General features: G+C 36.8%; 1 protein-coding gene across 1 annotated transcript; it reads left to right on the forward strand.

Moving 5' to 3' along the window:
* Window positions 1-8,541: 8,541 nt before the first annotated feature.
* On the forward strand, window positions 8,542-19,377 carry LOC110857828 (ATP-binding cassette sub-family A member 3). The gene is made up of 39 exons (XM_022106438.2): window positions 8,542-8,755; window positions 8,836-9,077; window positions 9,158-9,270; window positions 9,353-9,522; window positions 9,971-10,027; window positions 10,102-10,225; window positions 10,311-10,561; window positions 10,916-11,159; window positions 11,397-11,720; window positions 12,093-12,124; window positions 12,218-12,428; window positions 12,508-12,522; window positions 12,585-12,698; window positions 12,760-12,830; window positions 12,902-13,051; window positions 13,125-13,138; window positions 13,225-13,334; window positions 13,566-13,652; window positions 13,718-13,967; window positions 14,368-14,494; window positions 14,573-14,638; window positions 14,708-14,803; window positions 14,888-15,040; window positions 15,105-15,394; window positions 15,509-15,814; window positions 16,288-16,322; window positions 16,400-16,624; window positions 16,692-16,986; window positions 17,186-17,265; window positions 17,347-17,391; window positions 17,464-17,570; window positions 17,643-17,800; window positions 17,863-17,920; window positions 17,993-18,017; window positions 18,087-18,174; window positions 18,246-18,414; window positions 18,492-18,618; window positions 18,696-18,847; window positions 18,926-19,377. The coding sequence occupies exons 2-39, from the start codon at window positions 8,857-8,859 to the stop codon at window positions 18,971-18,973; spliced, it is 5,208 nt and encodes a 1,735-aa protein (XP_021962130.1). The 5' UTR covers window positions 8,542-8,755; window positions 8,836-8,856; the 3' UTR covers window positions 18,974-19,377.
* The last annotated feature ends 1,090 nt before the right edge of the window (window positions 19,378-20,467 follow it).

The following is a 20,467-nucleotide window of genomic DNA, read 5'->3' on the forward strand; positions in this document are numbered from 1 at the left end:
GCGTTGGATTCAGCGTCAAAAATACATTCGAATTGACATGCCACTCGCTGTGGGTAGAGTTTCTCAAACTAAAATAATTAATTAATAGTGTTTATCACGATCACTTATCATGATAACCACTATTGATGAGTGATGTATGTATGTGGGGTGTACATGTTCATGTATTCATTTATTCATGCAGTGCAGTGCATGCATGCAGTGGTTGCTCCGCTTCCTTCTTTGTCTACTGTATGGGGCAATTTGCATTGCGAAGACGGACCCAGGGACCCAGGGATCATACTAACACTTTATTAGAGTAGATTCATGGAAATGACACTTATACATACGTGAATCAAGCTTACGCCCACTTTTCAAGCATATTCCACTATTCTTTGATCTTCTTACTCGTTCAGTCCCTACAGTAATTTCTGTATGCATTTACGTTGTGTTTACCTCTTCAAACTTAAAACAATGCTCGCAAAATTAAAGCTTCCGTCTGTCTTTGTTCTTCCATTGAATGAGTATAATAGCACAAAATACAAAAGATGAAGGCATATGTACATACCTACGTACACATTTATGAGCCTGTAAGCTAATTAAACTTTTTGGAAGGGATTCATCAGCATAAACACATAATTTTATATGTAAACAAAAGAAAGTAGGTACATTCGCAGCAATTCCAATTTCACGACAAGAGGAACTCTATGCAATAAATTTAAGAAATCTCAACAAATTTAGTACTCATGTGAGCATAATATGCACTACGAAGGTCGTAGTACAAACACGTAAACTGAGCCTATACCAAATTTTCCTACTCATTTGTAAAGATTCCTGCTAAAACTAAAACGACTCGAGCCCCCTAAACTCCAAAGTGTTCTTCAAACGATCAAAAAAAATAATTAAATTCCTTTTGTGACTTATAAAATTTCTGCGTAAACACTCTTAAAAATCTGGTATAGTCACGCAGGCATTGATTTCTCGGTATTGAAGTAACCACCGCTTGGTATTAATCTGTAAATATTCTGTAAATATACCGGTCCGTAGAAATTTCCAACCGGAGTGGTAAAACTTTAGTATCGAGCTAATACATACATACTACGTAATAAAAAATAGTAAAAAATATTTTTTTCCGGTATTTTTAATACCGGTTCCGGTAGTGATAAAAATGCCGGAAAATTATTTTTACTCTACCAAATTTGGTATAGTCATTCATACATATATGAATACCGCTTGGTCTTATTTTCATACGGAATTTGTAAGAGTGAACCAAAAAGTCCAACCCAATACATGCAACCCTTGGTAAATACCTACTTACATAAATTGTCAAAACGTCACATTGTCCTCCTCCTCCACAAAGCCTGAAATATTCTCCTTTTTTACATAAATAAATCCATTGACTGGCCCACACCATGAGTAGGCTGATATTGACACGTGTTGGTTAAATTATATAGATCAAAGTAGCCTTCTCGAGCTACATACATACATAAATGCGTTGAATAAGCGCAAACAAAAGTGACGGTGAAAGTAAATCCCCTTCCGTTCCACGGAAATAGCTTTCTCTCTCTGACTTTGTTTCATCTCCGAGAACAGTCAGAGCTGAGATGCCGCCTCCTCAACACCTCATTTCCTCCTCTCGTCCCGTTAAGCTCAAAATTCCAATGTCATGATTACATAGGTCGTGCGATTCAAGATGCTCACTAATCTTACGAGCTATGTTAACGCTACAAGTGGTGCGGGTGCGGCGAGTGAGTCGAAGTGGTTCAAAATAATCGGCACTTCGCTATTCGCGACATGCATCTTTATCAATGTCGCAATTGTCGCCGTGATTGGCAGAGTTTACCGGAAGCGGAAAATTAGGTGAGAAAAAAATAAATGGCGTGTTCAAAAATTCTTAAAATTTAATGAGCTCATTTTAGAGACGTGACTATCCTGATTGGAAATCTGTGCATGGTTGTCATCTACCTCGCGGTACTATCAATCTTATCAATATTCCAGCTTGATAAGAAATTCGCGATGGAATATCTCTGCAACACGTTATACATCCAGAGAGGTGGGGAAAGCATGCTTTATGCAATATATACATGCCGGTGATTGCAACTCAGGGATATGTACATATGTAAACTCGCAAATATTTGTACAAAGATTTTGCAACAATTAAGTCGAAACCAGTACACAAATCTAATATAAGTTCACTTATATAGCTGAAGGCAGTTTTGCGTTTCTCTTATTTTGTACAAATTTGCAGAATGAGTGCAAACCTGTTACACATATAAGCTTACACGGAACTCTTCTTAGTTTGCAAAATAATTGCACAAAAGTTACAGTTTGTTTACAGTAAACTGATCACACACTGAGTTACAAACATCCAATTTAATCCCCTCGTTAAACGTAAACAAAGTGACGATAATTGAATTGATTACAGCCATGGTTTTGAACGTGCTCCCCTTAACAATTCTGTCCATAAGTTACGAGCGGATGAGAAAATTAAAGCCGAGCTTTCCCAAAGTGAAGATTGCCAAAATGTTGCTCGCCATTTGGAGTGTGGCCGTGCTTGCAGCCCTGCCTGCACTTTGGACCATGGAGTATGACCCGGAGAAAGCCATCTGTGTCAAAGTTAGTGAAAGTTGTGGCCATGGTTTCCCATTAATTGGATACGAGCTCAATTTTGGATTTGTTTCAGATGAGTAGTACCGTCCATCGAATGATTTATCACATTGTGCGATGTGTCGTGTTCCATTTTGTGGTCGCAGGTTTGCTCGTTTTTGGTAAGGTGAAAAATAATTGGGCCTTAATTAATGGATACAGATGTATGTCATGTACCTTGTCTGAATATATTTAGAACTGTACAAAGTGCGCTCAAAGTTCAAGTACTTTTACAAAATTAAGGTATTCCATTATTTTTACGTGATTAACATTTTTGCAATTCACTCAATCTCCGTAACAAAACCAACTTGTGTACAAACTCTTCCAAAAAAGCAGCTTACTTACAAATCTCTTCTAAGCCTATCGATCTAAGGCGTTCTTTTATTTTCTATTGTAGAAGCTTGTAAAGTAATTTTGAAAATAAATATTTTCCTTTACTTTATTCGGGAACAAATATGTATCAGCGTCAAATTTTCATTGTTTTCAAGCTGCGTAAGCCGTAGAAAGTTGCAATTTTGACTAAAATTTCTCACAAATTTCCTAAAATAAATACAATTCGGTAAATGTCATAGGTTAATCTTACAAAATTTACACCGTTTATTAAACCATGCACGAATTAATCTTTTGAATAATTCCCCCCTGAAGGTCATCCACTCCGACAAAATCCGCCGGAAAGTACAACGCGTCCGTTTCCTGTATTGCAACTCGATTATATTCATCTGCTTCTGGGTTCCGCTAGGAATTTCCAACATTTTGTACGAAGTGATCCGAAAACCAGACACCAGTTTGCATAAAGAATACCCCGTCGCGATGTACATCGTATCCATCTTGTTCTTCGCGTACGTCATGTGCCTCCCGTTCATTTTACTGTGCACGAGTGATTTATTAAAATCAAAAGACAGATCGAGTCGAACAAAAGTTCGTGAAGAAATAGAAATGACTGTGATTAACTCGGATTTTAGTCGATGTAGCACCCATGGAGTGTCCCATATTCCGAATATCACTGTAACCACGGAGAGTGGAGTTACTACGAATGAGTTAATACAATCAGACAACCAGCTTGTCACGAAGAAAGTGGAAGTCGCAGAAGTGTACGTGTAATACGGAGTCGGGGGTTTAATGAGAAAGCAGCCTTACAACGAATTAATTAGTATTTACATATGAGAAAATCCATTATTTTGTGATACAGAATTCAATGATTTTATCAAGGTTTCCTTTATTACTTACGTTGGTGAAGGGAGCAATCGGGGTATTCACGGCGAGTTCGTATCGTGAGTAATGTTTGCAAACAAATTTTGCCAATTTAAAAAAAAAGTTGACTTGAACACAAGTTGCGAACTTGTCTGTCTCGAAGACAATTATCTACATACATATGCACAATGGGGGAATTCACGACGAGTTCGTGTTGTGAGAGGTGTTACCGTAAAAATATAAAAAGTTCGCAAATTATAGAAAATGACTTGCAAAATAATTTGCCCTACTCCAAAACTAGTATTTATGTGTAGTTTTCAAAAATAAAAATAAAAATATTACGACACGAACTCGCAATGAATACCCTCAATATGTCAGAAATGAATACAACAGGGTTAAATGCGAGTGAGACACGGCTCTAACATTAATTTGGAAATGGTACAGATTGCAAATAAATAGAATTCGGATTTCTGTATAAATAGTTGTTGTATAACTTTCACTCCTCGAGCGAGTGAAAGCAAGGAATGGAAAGCAAGTAACTCGGAAACGATAACCATGGTTATGCTTGAACTGTTTTAGACCAACCTACGTATGCACATGCAGATGTACATACGTGGAAACAGGTACTCGTGTATTTAATCAAAATGTGTAGCATAACCAGATACACGTGGACAACTCGAATGCACACAGGAGAAAGGCAATGTAATGTGAAAAGTTCAAAGGACAGCTCATATGTAACTTAATACTTTCTCAATCATCAAGTGCGACACGCTTGCCTGCTCACAAATGTGTACTCAATTTAACCAAGCAGGAGGAGAAAGGAATATATGCAGTATTATATCAATATAACGTTCAAGATAAAATGAATACATGTATTAAACAGTTAGATTTTTCACTACTATCTTTTTCATAAAAAATAATTGTGTATTATGTAATATCTGAAACGTATAGAAATAAAATTGCAGAGAAAATTACAATCTGATGCCCTTTGATCTAGACCAAATTGTCTTTAATTTAAGACCCGTTTGATTTGAAGGAGATGGCGTGTGTCATATTTATTGATATTAAATATCCCAAAAGTGTTATTATTCAAGATAGAGATAAGATTTTTGTTCATCTGTACCTTTGGTGGAGTTTCCCACGATATGAGCATCATAAGCTCTTTGCTAAAGTTCTCCTTGTGACAAAAGATCAAATTTGAAATATTTTTTATTAACAAATTTAAATGAATTATTTCTTTCTGATTTGTGTCTCGTAAAGAAAATTATGTAGTAGTTTTGCGTCATATCCCACAAAAATTATGTATCACATTAAAACACAAGACTTTTCATATACAGAAAGAAAATACACAAGTGTGATATGAAAACCGTTACAAGAACACAATGCACATTGATTTTGCAAGCATTAAGCAAATCCCACTTTGTGGAGAAAAGAAGTGCGAAATGTACATTGAGAAAGTATGTATGTGCACATTGTTTAAAATCTTATCCTGCATGCAAATACCTGAGATCAAATGTATCCTTATACATATGAAACATAATGATAGTTTTTCTTCCATGTGTAAGTATGTAAATGTTTACGCTTTATACAACCTGCTCGACACATCAATCTCAATTTTTGCAAAATTTCTTCCGAAGTTCCTTACATATTTATGTACGTCCTCCTTAATCGCATCAAGTCCTCCACTTTTTCATCCTCCTTACATACTCAAAAGCTATTGCATAAAGATGAACACCGGTGAAATTTTGAAATACTTTTCATGCACCTCATGATGCAAATATGTATGTACTAGCGTATAAGCCCGTCTCCCGCCGGGCGAGCGAAAATTATGAGCTGGAAATGTCTGTAGGGAACGGAAGTGAAAGCAAATTTTCCGCAACGAAAGTGAGAGTAAAGAAAGTCAAGTTTCGAATGGCGCGAAAATTGAAAACAAATTAAATTTAAAAAATTCAATGTCTAATGGTTGGGATGGTTGTCAGATGGCGGTTATTTTGGGCGGTTATCTTCACTCCACTCCGCAGTGGAGCGACAATTTTTCTATGCTCGCGACTCACTTCTACTTCACTCCTACTCCACTCCACTCCTCAGTGGAGTGACAATTTTTCTATGCTTGCGACTCACTCCCACTCCACTTCCACTCCACTCCGCAGTGGAGTGACAAATTCCGAGTACTCGTGTCTGACTTCTACTCCACTCCCACTTCCACTCCGCAGTGGAGTGACAAATTCTGTGTACTCGTGTCTGACTCCCACTCCCCTTCCACTCCACTCCGCAGTGGAGTGACAAATTCTGCGTACTTCTTTCTGACTCCCACTCCACGTCCACTCCACTCCCCAGTTGAGTGACAATTTTTGTGTGCTCGCGACCACTCCTACTCCACTCCCACTCCACTCCGCAGTAGAGTGATAAATGTAACTCATTTCCACTTCACTTCGCAATGAAATATCCACCCAGCACCATCAGACAACCACTCCCAGATAAGCGCCATCAGACAACCACTCCCAGATAAGCACCATCAGACAACCACTCCCAGATAAGCACCATCAGACAACCACTCCCAGATAAGCACCATCAGACAACCACTCCCAGATAAGCACCATCAGACAACCACTCCCAGATAAGCACATTAGACAACCACTCCCAGATAAGCACCATCAGACAACCACTCCCAGATAAGCGCCATCGGACAACCACTCCCAGATAAGCGCCATCTGACAACCACTCCCAGATAAGCACCATCGGACAACCACCCCCAGATAAGCACCATCAGACAACCACTCCCAGATAAGCGCCATCGGACAACCACTCCCAGATAAGCACCGTCACCCAACCACTCCTAGATAACCACCCCTAGATAACTAACATCTGACTCCTAATTTTTGAATTTTTAATTTGTTTTGAATTTTCGCGCCATTCGAAACTTTACTTTCTCCACTTTCACTTCCGTTTCGGAAAATTGCTTTCACTTCCGTCCCCGACAGACATTTCCAGCTTATAAGATAGATGTAAATAATAAATATGTACATATGTTAATACATGCATGTGATATATGTGTCATTTTAAAGGTTAACTTGGACAACCAGCCAGCTGTTGCGTAACCGCTTATCGGAATAGTTTTTGCTTTTGCGTGCGTATGACGAAACTTATCAGTTACACTCACACTTGTAAGTTGAGTTTGCCGTACCGAACCGAACCGAACCAGTAAAATTTAAAAAACTTGCCGTACCGAACCGTACCGAACCAACAAAAATTAAAAGTTCGCCCGTACCGAACCGTACCGAACCAGCAATTTTTTAAAAGAATGCCGTACCGAACCAGTAAAAATTAAAAAAGTTGCCGTACCGAACCGTACCGAACCTATTTACAAAAATTTCCGTACCGAACCGTACCAAAGCCGTACCGAACCACCTAGATTTCAGCATTTTCCCTTACAAAATGTACTCAATTGAAAAGTTGATGTATAAATATCTCAAGAGACCCCATACCGTACCGAACCGAATCGAACCATTAACATTTAAAAAATTTCCCGTACCGAACCGTACCGAACCAATAAAAATTAAAAGTTCGCCCGTACCGAACCGTACCGAACCAGTAAAAATTGAAAAGTTCACCCGTACCGAACCGTACCGAACCAGTAAAAATTAAAAAGTTCGACCGTACCGAACCCGTACCGAACCTGGTTCGGTACGGGGTTCGGTTCGGTACGTATATTTTCCGTACCAACTGGTTCGCCGTACCACCAACTTACAAGTGTGGTTACACTATTTCGTATTAGTCATCGTGTATATGTACCTGGGTACCTGGGTCTTTTCGTTTGTTGTCATAATTGGCACTCGCTTAGGGGACAAGGTATATGTCAATTTGAAAGATAATTTTCTTATCAACCGCAATATGGTGGATTACTAATATGCATTCATTGTTTAGTGCAAACATACCTAAATTAATGATGAGGGCAAGGACGCCGAGGACAATAATTTTTGCAAGTCTATGGCATTTAATTACTTCAAATTTTCAAAAATAAGAATGTCTACAACTGTAAAATTAATGGTGTTTTCCTAGCATTTTTGAGATTCATGGTATGGCTTTTTTATGCATTGCAGAGTAAAGAATTTTAATTTTTTCCCAAGTTTTCTTTACAAATAAAGATAAATTATTTCCTGTATTCTTCTAATAAATGATTCCGTCCCTTCCAGCAGCATTTAGGATTAGTGGAGTCCAAAAATATATATAATTTTCAAAATTTTATGCAATTTCATTACTAACTCAACTCAAATGATTTTTAAATTTTAAATTTTTAAATTTAATTTTTTTTTTAATTTTAGATTTTTAAACTCGGAAATTTTACGAAAATGTGACTATTTTTCGCACCTCCGGTTTCGTAACGCTGCAGGTGTCAAAATGCTTAAATTTTGATACAATTTATTTTTACCCAAATATTTTTGGCCTATGCGTATGTGTTATCAAAATATCAGTTGTCCACTGAATCCAATTCAATTTTAGGGGGTTGCCCCACCTTATTTACCCCACTGCACTTCAAGTTCAAGTGGGTACCTCACTCCTTACATGACTCACAACTTGTTACATATAATGCAACACTACATTTTATCTTTTATTGACTCATATCAACCACGCCAATTGTTGATAGTAATATGTATGAAGATAACAGCACTTATCTTACTTACTTCTACAAATAACGAGTCTCAAAACTTCCCAGTCTCACTTACCGCTTCACCCATCGGCACGGACGATTTCTTCCATTTACGAGTAATTTAGCCCGCATTTGCGAGAACTTTTTAAAGCCAGTGGGCCAATCTCAACGTCCCAGTCATAGAAATCTCGGTGCGGGGTGAAAATCTCGTCCAAAAAGTAGACAACCTTGACCGGGGTATTATACATACGGATGATTTACTTTGTCTGAAATTTTAAAACTAACAGGTTCAAGGTATACACATAGATAAATGTTGAACTTGTACCATTTTTTGACCCAACATAAATATGCTAATTATTTACACATCTTGCTAGACCAGAGACTCTTAGGTCAAGATGACGAGCAATTTCCGCAAATTTCTACTTCTCCTCTGGAAGAATTACATCCTCCAGAAGCGCCACAAACTTGGGACTTTTATGGAGTTGATGGTCCCCGTCTTCTTCGCTGCGTTCCTTGTGGGCATCCGAGGGAGCATCCCCTCCGACAATGTTACCGAGCCAACAATATTTTACCCCTTTGATGTCAATGATGTCAAAGGCACCAGCGTTGCGAAAGGGTATACACATTGATTAATTGTTTTATCTAATTACCTAAATATTTGGTTTGTTTAATTATGCAAATTTTAATATTAAATAGTTGCGTAATTCTTTACGCCCCGAACACTTCCGCGCTAACGATTGAATTAATGGAATCCCCAGACTCTCCAATGTATCAAACCTATTTCCCTCGAACACCAGAAAACTATACAGGTATAAACTTTGTGTATTTTAGATATTTCAATTGTTATTTATTTAATTTACACGCTTTAATTAACTTTTATTAAACTTGAAGTCATAGGATATGAAACTGAGGAGGAGCTGCTTAGCGAGTATAGAAAGGGAGGTTTCCATGACTGCAAAGGGGTCGGTTCTCCAGACAAAAACAGAGACCCGGTCTTGGCAGCCATTATTTTTAATGATGGTCTTGATCATGAGGAGTGGAGTTCGGTTCGAAATATTAAAGTAAGTAAACTAGTATTTTTTTCAGAAAATTGAAGTTGTCATCCATAATCTTTAAATAGTGGGTGTATTCACAACGACATCGCTTATCTCTCAAATCTAGATATTTATAACTTTGTAAGGTTTTCGAAATTTCATGGGATTTCTAAAAAAATACCTGGAAAACTATCGGATTTGTTCGCAATTTTGTCAGCAATTATGCTTGTTTTTATTTCGAAAAATTATTTTGCAAGCTCTTCTTCTCCATAACTAGGGATAGAAATTACACAATCCATGCAAAACATATCAAAACAAGATAGCTGTGGCAAAAATATATGCGAAAGCATAATTTGCGAATCCCCTCACGACACAAATTTCATAGCCCTTTGAGCTTCACAAAATTTGTTAAATGAGTTGCGACGATAAGAAGTTGTCGTGAGTACACCCAATAAACCTGCAATAAATTTCACAGTATTCTCTGAGATTTCCGGCAAGTCAGCATTCCGCGGATGAAAATGCATATGAACAAGTAATCTAACAAAAATCTAATTTTTAATTGACATGAATTTAGAAAATTGTGCGTAACATATGATTCATTTATAGCCTCGCTGGATGACAGAACTTTTGTATCCAGTGTTCCAAATTTTAGGACCAAGGGAGGCCATTGAAAACATGGGCCTGGAGGATTATCCTGAAAATGAGAACGAGCATCATGGTGGAGAGCCTGGTGAGATGAGATTATAAAAGCATCTGAGGATAAAATGTACTTGTTTTTCATGTATTTTTCATGCATTTAATACACATTGACGCAGGCTACTGGATAGAAGGTTTTCTATACACGCAGAACGCGGTTGAAGCATCAATTCGGAAATTTATGGAAAATGGGAACAGCAACTCATCCATCAACATTCAGTTGGAACGGATGCCTTACCCACCATTTATTGACGATGTGTTTCTCGTCATTTTGAAAGATTTCCTGCCCATGATCCTGGTCTTTTCTTTTATTAATTCGGTCATCAATATCACCAAATCAATCACACTGGAGAAAGAGAAGCGTCTCAAGGTAATAATTAGTTTTGTGTTTTGCATGTGACCCATATTGCAAAAAATTTTTAGCGTAAAAATATTTTGCATGTATCAGTACTTTCAGCTTACATAAAATTATGTAAGTTTGTCATTGGTGTGTTTCTCTATTTGGGGTTGTGACATATGAGTCACGTCATGGTCATTGGGGGTACTCAAGTCACATTAAGTACCACTAAACTCTGATTCTCATAAAATTGAGAACAAGAAAAAATGTAATTTCGATATTTGATCTTCCAATTGACAAATTTCCGAAAATTGTATTTATTCGCAATTTTTCCATGCTTAAGAATTTCAATTTTATCGATCCTAAACACGGATTAACTTTACACAGGAGTCGATGAAGATGATGGGGCTCCCAAATTGGTTGCACTGGTTGGCCTGGTTTATCAAATCCTACCTCCTCATCCTCATCTCAATCGGAATGATGGCACCTCTAATTACTGCCAGAATTTACAATGGTGGTGAATTGGCCATTCTAACCAAGTCCAACGTCACCTTGATCCTCGCCTTTCTACTAAATTACGCCTTCAGCATGGTCACCTTAAGCTTTCTCGTTTCCACTCTGTTTTCATCAGGTAAAAACTTATTCCTAATTTAAGCATTGATTTGTTACCGAACGGTAAAAATAACTTGTCAAAAATGAGAAATTTGTCAATATGGGGAGTAGAAAATTTGAATTTAGTGGACAATTATTGCTATCACTAGGTGGAAAATTGTCACAAACGCAGTGATAATTTTATGACCACATGAATTCCATATTTATGATGTGATTTTTTACGATTTCTATTAATTAGCACCTTTTTTTTACTCAGCAAACTCGGCCGCAACGGGAGCAGGTGTCTTTTTCTTTGTGTCGTACTTGCCCTACACGTTCCTCCAAACGCGATACAACACTTTAAGTAAAGCTGAAAAACTATCAGCCAGTTTTCTAAGCAATACGGGGTTGTCTTTTGGTTGTCAATTAATCGCCATGTGGGAGGGGACAGGGGTGGGCGTGCAGTGGGGCAATTTAAATGAACTCGCATCTCCAGATGACAATTGGACCTTTTTAGACTTGAACCTAATGCTGTTGGCGGATGGGGTGCTGTATCTTCTGATAGCGTTGTATATAGAAGGGGTCTGGCCTGGAGAATTTGGTGAGTGGAAATTTATTTTACTCCTTGATTTTCACATGCATAGTAGGGGTTTTCAAAATAAGAAAAATAAGATCAATGGGCGTATTCACGACAATATTACAAAATATAGCTGGTACCTCGCAAATTGATCAAATGTATCAAGGTTTGAGAGATTTCTTACATCTTTTAGCCGAAAAATGGAAATTTTCGGCTATTGATAACTACTTGCAGTAACAATGAAACGATGTCTTGAGTGAAATGTCAGTACGCCCATCATTTCAGACGACTTGAAACCTAATGCGATTATAATGCGAAAATTGGATACTTTCAAAACACGCATTATTATGTATTTTACTTATAATCATTGCTAAATAAACTTACATTTGGTAACAGGTCTCCCCATGCCATGGTATTTTCCTTTCACGGTAATAAACCTTTTCGCAGCTATTTAACGATAAATTTACATAAATAACTCTTGGATTTATGTACACATATACTGACTATTAACTTTTAAATAGAAATGGTATTGGATTGGGACTTCCCGTGGTGAACACACTGTTTTAGTCAAATCTGCCGACGCGAGGCAAGAAAAGCCTCAAAATTTCGAAAAAGAGCCAAATTCCAAAGCCGGCGTGCAGATTCAAGGACTTACAAAAGTATTTGGGCCTAAAACCGCCGTCAATAATTTGTATCTTAACATGTATGAAAACCAGATCACGGCTTTGCTAGGTAAGCAAACAGTTTATCATAATTTAACCAATTACGACCAACCCCAAATTACTAAATATGTATAATTCTCTCACATCAGGTCACAATGGAGCAGGTTTGTATTTTTTTAATTTTTTTAGAAAATTAGGGATTAATTCTATACTAATACGTGTACAGGTAAAACAACGACGATGAGCATGTTGACGGGATTATTTCCTTCAACCTCAGGCACTGCGATTGTAAACGGGTATGATATCCGAACTGATATCAAATTCGTTCGGGAAAATTTAGGTGGGTTTATTTAGATCCCGTGCAAATCAGTATGAAAATAATGCAAGTATTATTTGGCTAGGTCTCTGTCCCCAGCACAACGTACTCTTTGACGAGATGACGGTTTTGGAACATTTGCAATTTTTTGGAAGGGTAAGTAAACAAATTATTTGTAAGGGTTTGGTTAAGCCAGATTTAAGGCCAATATCTTCTTACTTGCTTAGTTGAAAGGATCCAAGTCACTAAACAAAGAAGTCGCCAGGATGCTCAAAGCTATTAACTTGGAAGACAAAAAGCACGTACAGTCGCAGGCGTTGTCGGGCGGTATGAAAAGACGGCTGAGTTTGGGAATTGCGTTCGTCGGGGGTAGCTCCGTAAGTTAAATATTATTAAAAATCATAGTGTTGGAGGATATTTATAAAAGGTTATATTTTTTAATTTTTCCAGGTCGTACTATTGGAGTAAATATTTTGTTAAATTTTAACAAATTAATTCGACAAACAAAATTGCGGCTCTTTTAAAGAAACATTTATTTTTTTATAAATAGCGAACCAACCAGTGGCCTAGATCCTGGAGCTCGTAGACAAATTTGGGACTTGATTCAACAAGAGAAGAAAAATAGGACGATAATTTTGTCTACACATTTTATGGATGAAGGTGTGTACTTGGTTTCGGGCAATATTAAGTGGCTGGCATTAAGTATCATTACGTGGTTCTTGTCCTTGACATCAAGTCAAAAACTCAATAATATTGTCTGGTTTTGATTAACCTATCGCCATGAAACACGGGTTTTGTAAATCCTCAAACTAGCCTTCACACGATGGGGGATACGTTTTGTTAGTAACGCTAGGAAAAAATTACTTAATAATTTCCTTTCAACTCTTGCAGCTGATTTGTTATCAGACCGTCTTGCAATTATGGCCGACGGGCAAGTACAATGTTGTGGTAGTTCCTTGTTCTTGAAAAAGAAATATGGTAATTTTCTACTTTAATAAATTATACACATAATTCGTGCAAGTTCTAAATAATTGATTCTCCAGGCGGCGGATATCAGTTGATCATTGTGAAAAAACCGGATTGTGATGTCAATCGGATCACAAGCTTTTTAAAGAAACGGATCCCAAATATTGAAATTCAGCAGAATGTTGGGTCTGAATTGTCCTATTCGTTATCTGACGAACTGTCGCCGCTTTTCCCCGATATGTTCGAGGCCATGGAACAGCACAAGGTTGAACTCGGAATCGACTCATACGGCTGTTCCATCACTACAATGGAGGAGGTTTTTATGAGGTTCGTTCTTATTAATACAAATACTCTTTATTAACTTGCGCCATACATAGTTAAATTATAACATTGGGGCAAATTCTAAAGTATAAACGCACCACATGCGTTTATCGCAGTATGTTTTTGAGTATTAAGCAACTTTGGGTGTTTTAAAGTTTCATGAAGTAATTTAACAAGCGGTAAAAAAAATCATACATAAGTTTGCAACTGAATAATCTTGATTTATGTATAAGCTAACTATCATTCGTAATTTTTGTAAGTTTATGAAATTTGCTGGGTAACGAATATAAAATTGATTTGTTTTAGATACGCAATTTAACTTTACATAGTTACAAGGCTTGACGTGAATTGGCCTAAAAAACCTAATCATACAATCAAGTTACAAATCCAAATATATTTCGTATAGGGTCGGGAAGGAAGCAGAGGAAGAATTCCGACTACGAAATGGAAAAAATGCATCCATTCCGGTGGAAATTCATTCCTTGAATTTGCACTCTCAACGAAACTCTGGGATCCCACTTCTACTTCAACAGGCAATTTAATAATTAACCATATTTTCATATTTATCTACTTTCAAAATTACATGACAATTTTGCACACCAAATTTTCAGACTTTTGCCATGATTGTGAAAAAGTTTTTGTACACGATTCGAAACCAAATCCTTATCGCAGTTCAGGTAAAATGATTACTTTTCCTGGTTTAAACTTTTGCACATAATATTGAATATTATTCCTTTATGATGTAGACCATTATTCCCATCGCGTTTCTAATCATTACACTCGTGATGCTCAAGTCACAACCAAATTTGACCAATCCTCCAGGAATGGATCTAAATCTCGGAGTAATTATAAATTAATTTCACTTTTATTAATAAATATCCCAACTAAATTGCGAATATTTAACTAAAATTTTTAACTACAAATAGAAATACACGCAATACGGTCAAATCTACACGGTGATGAACTGTCCAACTAATCCTGGCCTTCCAAATGTCTGTTCCGCCTATAAAAATACTGCGGAAAGCTTCGGCTCTGAAATACTGGAGAGAGAAAACATATACGAGACACTAATACAAACAGTAAGACTTGCTTACAAATTGTTAAGTTATCATTTCCAGAAAACTTACAAATTTTTATTGACAGGCCAGGGATAACCTGCCATCTTACGCATATGGTCACATCGCCGCAATGAGTGACCTCTCTTCCCCCGATAACATCACTTATCGAGGCTTTTTCAACAACCAGCCATACCACGGTCCTCCCGTTGCCCTCAACTTGATCAATAATGCTCTTCTTCAATCTTCGAGTGGTCTGGAGGACGCTTTCATCTCTGTGAGCAACCATCCCCTCCCGCTGGATCAGATTTCTGAAATTAAACAATCTGGAAGTATGCAATCCTCTGGCTTCCAGGTGGGATTTGCTGTCTCCTTCGGGTATGAAACCTTTATGATAAGCATTGGCACACTTAACTGTTTTACATGCATATTTTCATATATTTACATATTTACCGGAATTTGTTGGGTAATTAATTCCTCCTCATCTTCCAGAATGTCCTTCCTGGCCGCAAGTTTTGTCGTGTTTCTCATCAAGGAGAGGGAGACCAACGCCAAGCATTTACAAGTCGTTTCCGGCGTTCGATTTCCCATCTTTTGGATAGCGTCCTTCCTCTTCGACGCGGTCAACTATATCGTCCCATGCATTGGACTGATCATTGTCTTTGCGGCTTTTCAGCATGAAGATTTCAAAAGCGTGGAGATGTTGGGCAACGTTGCCCTCTTGTTGTTGGCGTATGGAGCAAGTGTGATTCCGCTAATGTATCTTTTTTCATTCAGATATAAAATCCCGGCTAGTGGGTGAGTCAAATTAATTACTCTTTACAAATTTGGGGTTCCCTTAATTAAGTATTTATAGTTTGATTTCTTTGACATTGGGCGTATTCACGACAAAATCTTAAATATTTAGCATCACACATAATTTATCAAAATTTGCGAAGCTAAAAATTGAATTGGTAAAATTATATGATTTCGCAAATTTCGGAAAAGCTATAAAAACGATCCGTAATTTGATTTAGTTTTCACGGCTTATGCAGGTTTGTGAAAATCCTATGGTTTTCTCTTCAAAAGTTATTATGTAAAGGTTCTGCTATTATGACCAGTTTGTGAGATTTGCCAAGGTTATCATGACGTGAGCACGCCCAAATTTTTTCATACGCGTATAAAAATTTAAAGTTGAATTTTTCCATTAAAAACATTTTCTAATTATAAGTACATAAGTAGGTGAAAGTTGATGAAATTTAATCCACGTTTGCATGCAATTTTTTTTACAGTTTTACGAGAATGGTGATGTTCAACATTTTCACAGGTTAGAGCAATACTAACATAACTCATTCTGCTAACGACTATATTTCATTAAATTTTGTATATTTCAATCTTGGCCAGGAATCATATGCATGTTAACCGTTTCCATTCTTCAAATTGAAGAACTTGGAGCACAAAAGGGTGCCGAAGTTTGCGAATGGGTTTTCATGGTTTTGCCAAATTTTAACCTGGGATACGGACTGTTACTTCTCTCAGCAAATCATCAACTTCACTCTATCTGTCCAGATTTGCTCAATTTTAACGAAACCTGCGTCCTGTATCCCGACCTTTCTTGCTGCGTTGACTGTAATTAATCTCTAATTATTATCACTGCCAAGTAATTTGGTGCATAATTATTTTTTCTTACTGCCAGATCCAATTCCTTATTTGGGATGGGATGCGCGTGGTATTGGTCGCAATTTGACGTTCAGTGGTGGGCTGGGTGTGGTCTGCTTTGTCATCATTTTCATCAAGGAGTCCAAAATATTGGGATGGATTCGATATTATGTGTGTTGTCATTTCCGGGCAAAGGGGAATGAAAGTTCGGCTCAAAATGCAGCAGTCGACGAAGAAGGCGCGTTAGTCGACTCGGACGTACTGCTGGAAAACATGAGGATTCGAAATACAAAATTGAAACAAATGAACAACACGGACAATCTCATTCTCAGGTTATTATATGTATTTTTTTTTCTCTCTTCGCAAACTAATATTGTTAGACAAATTGTAAAATAATGGCTTTTCGCATTTTGGTTCGGTGGGAAAAGTGTTATTTTCCCGTTCTCTGGATAACTTGGCTTTTACCAATGAAGCCCTCTAATTATGTAAAAATGCTAATAAAAGCTGAAGGATATCTGTTTTTATTTTTAGGGATTTAACAAAAATTTACGGTGGCAACTTTAAAGCTGTTGACAATTTATGCGTAGGAGTTCAGAAGGGAGAATGTTTTGGTAATGATAAAATCGTATTATTTTTTTTTGCAAAAATGATCAAAAACCTCAAAATAAAAATAAAATAAAAATCCTTCGCAGGGCTTTTGGGAATAAACGGAGCAGGAAAATCTACAACATTTAAAAGTATGCCAGTTCTACATTTGCAATTTATGAAATCCATTTCATGCAGTATTTAATCACTTTGTTGAAATGTAGTGTTAACTGGAGACATCCCAGTAACTTCGGGTAACGCATTCATCGATGGTCACAGCGTCAAGACAGAAATTAAAAAAGTCCAACAAAATTTGGGATACTGTCCTCAAGTATGCAACTCTTAAAATTGCATGAAATTACAGATGTGTCTATTTAACTAATTTTTAACTGCATTCTTTAAGTTCGACGCTTTAATACCAGAGTTAACTGGGAGGGAAACTATTCGGCTTTTTGCAAGATTGCGTGGCGTGCATGAAGGAAACATTGAAAATTTGGCGAATACCTTAGCTGCCAGATTGATATTCGACGAGCACATTGATAAGCCATGTGGGACCTACAGGTACAAAACCATTAGAATTTTTATTAAACCCTCTTAACTAAACATTTTTTCATGAAATTCAGTGGCGGAAACAAAAGGAAATTAAGCACTGCTCTCGCTTTGGTTGGCAATCCACCCATGGTAAATCAATATCTCTGCACAACTTGATTAAAATGGAACTATTATTAAATGGTATTAATTACACTTTGCCAGGTGCTTTTAGACGAACCTACGACCGGTGAGTCAAAGATAGTTACTTACGTATAGTTTACAATTAGCTTATCATAGAATTATTTACTACTTAAAGGTATGGATCCCGTTGCACGCCGGCATTTATGGGATGTTATCAGCGAGGTCAGAAATTCTGGGACATCAATTGTCCTGACTTCTCACAGGTATGTACAAATATCCTGCCAATTCCATCCGCTTGCAAAAAAAATACTGCACAATCCAATCATTTTTTTAGCATGGATGAGTGCGAAGCCTTATCTACCCGCATCGCAATCATGGTAAATGGTGGCTTCCGCTGTTTAGGATCTCCACAACACCTTAAAAATAAATTTGGCGAAGGGTACACGCTAATAGCGCAGATTGAAATGGGAATTGAAGAAAGAAGGCTGACGAGACAATCGCTGGTTTGTGAAATCAATCAATTAATATCTAGTTTGAGATATCATTTTGCTAATTTATTATTTCGCACATATTTATTAAGGAATTTGGACGGCGGAGGAGTTCTAACTTGAGAAAAGGCAGTGGAACTGACTTCCTTGCGCAGCCACTGCAACCATGGGAAAAGGAACTGCTACCCTTAAGAAATTATATTGAAGCAACATTCCCAGGTTTGTATTTTTTGGGGATCATTTTAGTTTCGATAAAAATTTGATAAAATTTTGATAAACTGGTTACAATTTTGTAGGGAGCGAATTAAAAGATATCCACGCCGGGTATGTTCATTATCACATTAAAAACACGGCAATAGGTTGGGGATACATGTTCAAGAAAATGGAAGAGGCAAAATCCACCTTCAAAATCGAGGCCTACAGCGTCGGACAAACCAGTTTAGAACAGGTCAAATTAACGTTATGATTTATAATTAAATGAATATATAATAATAATTTATTTAATTGATTAATTTATTTCGAACAGGTCTTCCTTAACTTTTCTAAAACGCAAATTAATCTAGATGAGCAGTGACACGTATGAGATGTAAGGCATCTCAGAAGACGAGTAATAAATTATTTATGAATGAATACCAACCGGCAGACCAGATTTGGATGCTTTTTTATACTTGCATACATAAATGTGTACTAAAAATATGCTGACAACAAAATCTCAATCAGAAAGCGTAGTCGGTATGATTAGGCTCTACCACGTTGCTAATTATTTACCACGAAGTCTGATTACGTATGTGCAGTGTCAATTTTATTGTCAACATATTTTGAGTGTGTTACATACATGTCAATATTCGTGCATATTTACTATCCTCCAAGTTTTTTTTGCAAATTATTAAATACTTTTAGTCAACGATGACGAAGCTGAACTCTGTAACTTTTATGCAAAGAAAGAAAAACAATAAAATTCTTACAATTTTAACCTCATCTTTCAATTTAGACAATACCGGTCAATAAAACAAATCATAAATCCAGATATAAATACATATACAGTGACATAGATACATACATATCTACCTCGCGTAATATTTATGTACACAGAAATATGCATTTAATTTTCATGGAAACTGACATGTTTTCATGTAACCTTTCATTGCAAATAACAATGTACATAAATTTTTCAAACGCATACATGTACATCTCGTAATGCAGCATACAAAAATATTTAAATAAATTCATCCAAGCTAAGGCCCATCAATATCTGTAAACTGGTATTTCTTGGTCTCAAACATTGAAGTGCATGCCTCAAAGTACTCAATTCTAATAACTTATTGCTAATTTAGTGTATTCGTGCATAACCAATTCGCAAAGTACCAGGAATTAATGAGTCATCAGAGTTCATTACAAAATCCTTTGAATACTCGACTGAATGTCATCCTTGTAAATATTTTAATTGAGTGGCAGTGTTTCGATGACCATGGGTTTTGATGGGAAATTTGGGAACATACAGATTTTCATACGTTCATAACTTTTCAATCTCACATTTATATTTTTTAGCATCCACAAAGGAAAACTACCAAATTTCTCAATCAATGTGAAACGACCACACAATATTTAACATTAGTTAACACGTTGTCCCACCCGAATGTTGACATCGACTCCGTCTTCCTCACTTCTTGTAGTTGAACCTGCCCATCAAAATAATCACGATCTCTAAAAAATAACTGGGAAAAAGTGGAAATTTCTAGTTATTTCTAGACCCCATTTGTAACCTGTCAAATAATACGCAACCTTTATTAAAAATCAATCAAATCTGTGGATACGTTTACTGCGTCCCTCAGAAGAAGACGAAGAGAATGCAACTTGTTTTCTTGGACGTCACATGTATGCAAAGCGTACGTGCATAAGGTACTTAACCTAAATAAGCAATTCTTCATATTTACCAAGGATGGGCAAAATGCAGAGACTTCAAAATACAAGCTAAATATTTTGGCAGACTTCATTCAAAATTTTTAATTAATATGCTAAATATTTTCTAAATTAAAATGATGTACGCAAAAATATGTACAAATCAAGT

This window comes from Folsomia candida, unplaced genomic scaffold (genome assembly GCF_002217175.1).
Source record: "Folsomia candida strain VU population unplaced genomic scaffold, ASM221717v1 Fcan01_Sc019, whole genome shotgun sequence".
Classification (NCBI taxonomy): domain Eukaryota; kingdom Metazoa; phylum Arthropoda; class Collembola; order Entomobryomorpha; family Isotomidae; genus Folsomia; species Folsomia candida.